Source organism: Mesocricetus auratus, unplaced genomic scaffold, assembly GCF_017639785.1.
Source record: "Mesocricetus auratus isolate SY011 unplaced genomic scaffold, BCM_Maur_2.0 Super-Scaffold_100011, whole genome shotgun sequence".
Lineage (NCBI taxonomy): Eukaryota > Metazoa > Chordata > Mammalia > Rodentia > Cricetidae > Mesocricetus > Mesocricetus auratus.
The window spans coordinates 42,744,561-42,751,679 of NW_024429195.1; the positions used below are offsets into that span (position 1 = coordinate 42,744,561).

The 7,119-nt window shown below is 34.8% G+C and overlaps 1 protein-coding gene across 1 annotated transcript; it reads left to right on the forward strand.

Moving 5' to 3' along the window:
* The first annotated feature begins 4,075 nt into the window (after positions 1-4,075).
* LOC101839317 (olfactory receptor 6C68) lies at positions 4,076-5,014 on the forward strand. The gene has a single exon (XM_005079682.4). It carries the CDS (start codon positions 4,076-4,078, stop codon positions 5,012-5,014), a length of 939 nt encoding a protein of 312 aa, XP_005079739.1.
* The last annotated feature ends 2,105 nt before the right edge of the window (positions 5,015-7,119 follow it).

A 7,119-nucleotide genomic window follows, 5' to 3' on the forward strand; every position in this document is an offset into this window, starting at 1 on the left:
ACTTATAGCTCACAGATTTTTTAACATATCTGATAAAAACAACCACATAAACATGAAATGCTTCTACCTGAAATGAAGAATGCCTGTATGAATGGTGTGGTAGACTACTAATCACACATGACAAAATGGTCACACAAAACCTTGAAACAGTGTGTTATTGCAAAGACGCAATGATAACAAGTGTGTATACTAACAGTGAACATTAAAAATGTGATAATAAAATATAATTTCCATCACACAGAATAATATCCAAAATATTTTTCAGGTTTCCTAGCCTAATTGTTGAGTTTACTTCTATTTTGTTTTATATGTTTTTTCTTTTATTATAGAATATTTATAATGTCCATGAGTTACTTTGTAAAGATAACGTGATGTTATGTCATTTTTATTACCATGGACAATATGGGGAAAACTTTAAGTAGTATTGTTTGACCCCTACCAACAGTGTGTCTAATGTAGCTACATTTTCTCATCCCCTGGGCCTTTCCCTGTTATTGTATGTGAGGAGTGGAATACTCCCCCCCAAAAATGATTATCATGATTCCTGAGAGACTTTAAACATGAGGCTCCAAGGATTCTTTTGTTTCTTGTCTCCACTGTCTTCTATTATGGTTGGAATATATAAGATAATAGTAACAGTCTTTAGTGCTAAATATATGCAAAAGCTCACCTATCCTTAATTAGCCAACTGCTTACCACAAAACCAGCAACTTTGTGCATTGCTGAACTGTAGCTAGCAAAAAGCAAGGAAACATCTTCTCTGCTTTAAATGGCAGACCCTCTCTCAAGTAAAAAGCCTGTGCCAGGGGCTCAGGTGCTTCAGCGACTGAGTATGTTTCCCTGAGAAAACTTCGTGTCTGCATCTCTGATGCAGTGTCACTGTTCATCCTGGACCTTGCTGGTATCACCTACAGATAAACTGACAACAGATTTCATGCAATGACCTCCAGCTGAAGGGTAAGTATGAACATGTTTTGACTCCACTTATGTTCATGTGTATTCTTGTATGTTTTGTATACACACTTGCAGGAAAAGCTGAGTGAAAAATATAGTGGTGTGTTTTCCCATTTAATAAACGTTTTAGAGTTAGACAGTCAATGTTGAATGTTTGCATTAGTATTTCATGAAGCAAACTTACAATCATTTATGAAATTTTTGCTGGAATGATGACCCTAGAATTTATGACCATTCCTGATTTAGAAAGATCCAAAAGTAGAATTCCTCATAAGCAGACATACACCCATATTTTAAAAGATTTTTAAAATTAAATATATGTACACATTATTTTTTGGTCTATGGAAATAAATATTGAAAACATCACTTTGTCAAAATGAATATTATGGGATTATTAAATTTTAAACATTTGTTCATGTCTGAGTTTAGAAAAAAGCCATAGACATATGATTAAAAGTTAAAGGTAGTCTTGAGATCTAAGCAAAGCTGAATTCAATATCAAAGGATCTGGGTAGTGAGTTGAGAGTATGAAAGGAAAAAGATGTGGACTGAAGTGGGGACTGTAATTCCCATCACTTAAGATGCAGTGACAAGAGGGTAGCAAGCTTGAGGACAGCATGGGATAGACAGTAAACACCTATGATTTGCAAAAAAACAATATGTTCTAAATTATATGTATTTCATAATTATATAAATTATATAATATTATATATAATATATTACATTTTATATTGTATATATGGGGAAGCTCAGTGAGAGATTTTCAGGGTATGAGCGGCAGTCACCTTCTGATGACAATGAACTAATCAAGTGGATGTAAGCTCACTATCACATTTTATTTCCCATTCCATTTTTTAAATTTATATTTACATTCATTTATTTTATTTGTCTGGGGTCCCAGTCAAATGGTGATAATATATACAGGACCAGTAGTAGCTGAAGTGCTCACTCATACCAAAAAAAAAGTAGAAAGACATTTTTCAAAGGTCTACAAGTACATGAATCTAGACTTTCTGAAGTCAGTAGATTCAGCAGTACAGTTACATAGGGGAAATAAACTCTAATGTTCTAGAGACTGCAATGCCCTGAGATTCCATGAAAATGCATATAAACTTTTGAAGGTTCCTAAGAGAAAAAAATGATCCTTGGAGGGATAGACATGCCACATATTATATGCCAGGCTGAAATGTTCCATTAAAGGCCATAAATATATTAGTTACTATGAATCAGTTGTATAAGCTACTAAATTTTAAAAATAATTCTCTGATAGAAATGTTTCAAAACCATAGGAAAGCAGCTGAATTTCAAAATAGTTACTTTATTTTTAGTCAAGAAAAAATCTTTGGTTAGAAAACACAATTTATAGAAAAATAATATCTATCAATATAATTGGGAAAACTTTACCTTAGTCTAACTAATGATTTTATCATTAACAAATCCCTAGCTTCTGGTCTTAATTCTTCATGGAACAAAATACTGAACAAATGTAGACTACTCAAATTATTAAACAGTCTAAGAAATAAAAGAGAAAATTAGTTATAGTTGGTATTTTTAATCTCTTTCAGCCCTGATATTAAGCATTAAGTAAACAAAAATTACATAGAAATATACATTTAAGTTTTGCCAATAACTATTCAGTTTCACCAGTTGTACCAACATGATTTCTAACTGTGCCTCCCTTTATTTCTCAAGCATTTGGTTTAGACAAAAATTCACACTAACTCTTCCTATGTTTAGACAACTAAAGCAAAGCACTATGTTTGTGAATATGAAACATCAGTTAAGCATATTCTAATAATGAGAAGTTAGTAATGAAGACATATTAAGACTCTGAAGACTGACTTGCCACTAATCTAGAAAAGAGCAGGCACATACTTTACTTATTGGTGTCTCAGATTTCCCATTCTCAAGTGAATATAGGGTCAATAAGATGTCTGTAAGTGTCTCTTGTACTTTTTCTTTGTGTCTTGTTTATGTTTGTTTCTTTTCTTGTTTGTTTTCTCCTATTCTCATTTGTTTTTATTTTACCTTTTGTATTATTATTGTTACTGTTATTATTATGAATTGTTTTATGTGTTTGTATTCTAACGAGACAGAGATAAAGGGTGTAGATTTGGGTGTATGAGGAAGTGGGAAGGATCTGGGAGGAGTTGAGGATGAGAAACTGCAATCAGAATACACTGTATGAAACAATCTATGTTCAACTTAAAAAATTAAGCGATATGTCTCAGTGGGTTAAAGGTTCTTATCTCCAAGCCGGAAATCCTGAGATTAATACTTGGGGCTCACATGGTAGGAGTATAGAACCAAGTACCACAAGTTGTCATCTGACCTCCACATACATATACTATAGCATGTGTATACACACACACACACACACACACACACACACACGAGTAAATACATTTATAAATATAAAAATAAATAAATTACATGGAGATAATAGACATTCATACTTTGCAGGTTATTGTAAGGTAATACATATGTGGCCAGGCATTGGTTGCACACACCTTTAATCCCAGCACTCAGGAGGCAGAGGCAGGCAGATGTCTGTGAGTTCAGAGCAAGTTCCAGGACAGCCTCGAAAAAAATGCAGAGAGACCCTATCTCAAAAAAAAAAAAACAAAAAAAGTAATACATATGTGGTACAGTTGGAATACTATTTGGTGTATATAAAACATTTATATTTGTTTAATCGTTTATAATGAGTTAAATCACAGGAAGATATGCAATGGCACATTTTAAGTGAATAAGAGTAGAAGCTGGATAGTAACACTTAGATAACTAAATAACTGATGTAGAATGTAGATCTGAAGTAAAGGAGAAGGGAGGAATGCAGTTTTGTGGTGAGGATATTTTGCAGCTTTCTTCTCCATAATAATATGTTTTATAAATTTGAACTCACCTGCACACCCAACTAAAACCATGAATATATATGGATATGTAAGCACATATCTTCTCACTCTATAAGTCTTCACATTAATAAAAATAGCACATAGGCATTAGGTGAGTTGAATGAATTTTTATGAAAATGCTTGTCATTGATGATTGTTGTCATTGAATTCTACAGGCCCAATCTCCATGACACTAACTAAATGTCAGAAAATCCCTGATATTGATAATGAGAAACCACACATCAGTTACAACATTCATACTCCTGGGACTCACAGACGATCCTCAGTTGCAGGTCTTGCTCTTTATTTTTCTATTTATCACCTACCTATTGAGTGTAACTGGTAATTTAACAATCATTACCCTCACCACAGTGGATCCCTACCTTAAGACTCCCATGTATTTCTTCCTCCAAAATTTTTCCTTCCTAGAAATCTCCTTTACAAGTGCCTGTGTCCCAAGATTCTTATACAGCATTTCAACAGGTGACAGAACAATTACATACAATGCATGTGCAACTCAATTATTTTTTACAGATCTCTTTGGAGTAACTGAATTTTTTCTTCTGGCTAGCATGTCATATGACCGCTATGTGGCCATCTGTAAACCTTTGCATTATATGACCATCATGAACAACAAGGTATGCAGAACAATGGTTATTTCCAGTTGGATGGCAGCATTCATGATTATCCTCCCACCACTCAGTTTAGGTTTTCATCTGGAATTCTGTGACTCTAATATCATTGATCATTTTGGATGTGATGCAAATCCTATTCTGAAAATATCATGCTCAGACACATGGTTGATTGAGCAGATGGTAATAGTCTCTGCAGTATTAACCTTCATCATTACTCTTATATGTGTAGTCTTTTCCTACATATACATAATAAGGACAATTCTAAAATTCCCTTCTGTTCAACAAAAAAGAAAAGCCTTTTCAACCTGTTCTTCACACATGATTGTGGTCTCCATCACCTATGGCAGCTGCATCTTCATCTATATCAAACCATCTGCAAAAGAAGAGGTAACCATTAATAAAGGTGTGTCAGTACTTATTTCTTCCATATCGCCCATGCTGAATCCTTTTATATATACTCTAAGAAATAAGCAAGTTAAGCAAGCTTCTCATGGATTACTCAAGAAAATTGCATTTCTTTTAAATAAGTGAAGTGTGCCCAAGATGACAAATTAAAGTTTCCTCTCTCCTTATTTTTCATTATAAATAGCAAGCTCTATACTTTCTTACACTATAGGCAATCATGCGACCTCATATGGTTTTTGTTGGTTGTGGTGTTTTTGATGTTTGTGGAATACCCATTGAAATAATGAAACTGATGAGGGACTATGGGGGCCATGGGCTTTTAAGAAAGGAGAGATACAATTCCTATGGTATGAAGGGAGAATTGGGGATAACAAAACAATGAATGTTAAGTGTGGTAGAAGATAGAGCGAAAAGACAGAAGGAATGTGAGAGACCATAATTAACTATAAAATTCTTTTGGAAAGAAAAATGACAACCTATGATTTAGAAGCCTCTTAAAATATATATGTACACATACATAAAAAGAGTTTAAATGGAATTAAGCTATAATGGGGTAACACACACCACAGGCTAACAAATAAACAAATAAAAAGTCCAACAGCAGGTATGGAATACCTCCTTTGGCTTTATTGGTAGGTGAGGTTTCATACAGGCCCCCAAACATTACAGACTACTGTCAATGCTTTTGGCTGCCCTCCAGAAGTAACACCCTATTGCTGAACACACCACATACCTGAACACAGAACATGGAGGAATCTAACTGGTGCTCACCTGTAAGTGTCATGCCTTTTGGATACCTGTCATTGTTCTGAAAGGTATTATATATGATATTTAGAGAGCAAAGTAATCATCAGTCTTATCCAGCTATGAACCTCAGAAGCGACAACATCTTGTAAAGATATAAGCATTAGTGTAGTATTGGCATGAATGTTACGTGAGTAACCAACCATTTTCTAGATGGATTTAAGACCACTCCATAAAATGGGACTCATGCCCAGTACTATTAATGAGTCTGGGAAGGTCATAAACTCTAAGAGAGAGCCTATTACTTTTCTGCTAAATATACCTAGTATTAAACCAACTCCTAAAGACATAGTATTAAACTGACTCTTAAAGGCTTATAGTTATACCCATAGGTAAATTCGACTCTCAATCCTCATGTGAGAATCTTCTTTTGTGGTGGATGATGAATAACACAGAGACCCATAATGGTGCAACATGCCATCTGTAAATTGTTCAATGCTAAATAGGGCATTTATATCATGCTTCCTCATCTCAAAGTTCAAGGATCATCATTGAAGAGTACATAGAAATATTATGAGCCAGATGGTTATAACAAAACAGTGTTTTCTTCATACATTAGGGCAGTGAACATACTAACTGACAGTGGCTGTGGCCGCATGCACAAAATCAAGACAGACAAAAATCACAGCATGGAAGGAGGAGGCGGCCAGGAAGTCTCAGCCATAGTTGAGAAGCATTTGACAACTGGAGGTTCTAAGAAAGAGTCAGATTTTCTTCAGGGTTGTGACCCCTGAAAGGCTACTCATGCTCTAAAAGGTGGTCCTACACACTCATACACATTCTGTTAGCACTGTCATATAAATCACATTATCATCTCAATATACACAGAAAATGATGCTCACAAAAATCAGCATAACTTCATGACAAAAACTTTTGGGGTCAAGGGGTAGAGGGAACATAGCTCAACATAATAAAGGCTATATATGATAAATCTTTAACATGCTAAATATAGACAATCTCTAAACACTGTAAAATCAGTAACAAAAAAGCTGTGTCCATTCTCTCCATTCCTTTTTAATACTTTAAGTCTTAGCTTGATCAATATTTTCAGAGTTCAGACCCAATGGATACATCTACAGAACACTCCACATCTAAGAATCAGGGAACATTTTAGAAAAGTGGTTGGAAAAAGTGTAAAAGCCAAAGGGTGAGGGAATTTCCTGTGAGATTGGGTATCCTAGTAAGATCAGAATTTATACCCATATAGTCACACCAACAGGACTGCCTAAAAATGAGCTGAATAAGAATGACACCAACAAAGGCTTCAAACTGCATAGGAAAAAGTCCACAAGGCCTCAGTACTACACAAAGAACTAAAGACAACTCAGCAAAGCTAGGAAAGGTGGCCATCCCCGGGAAGAAGCACATCAATTGGTTGTCAAAATGTCAGCACTGAGAAGATACATACAAGTACCATAACATGGCCT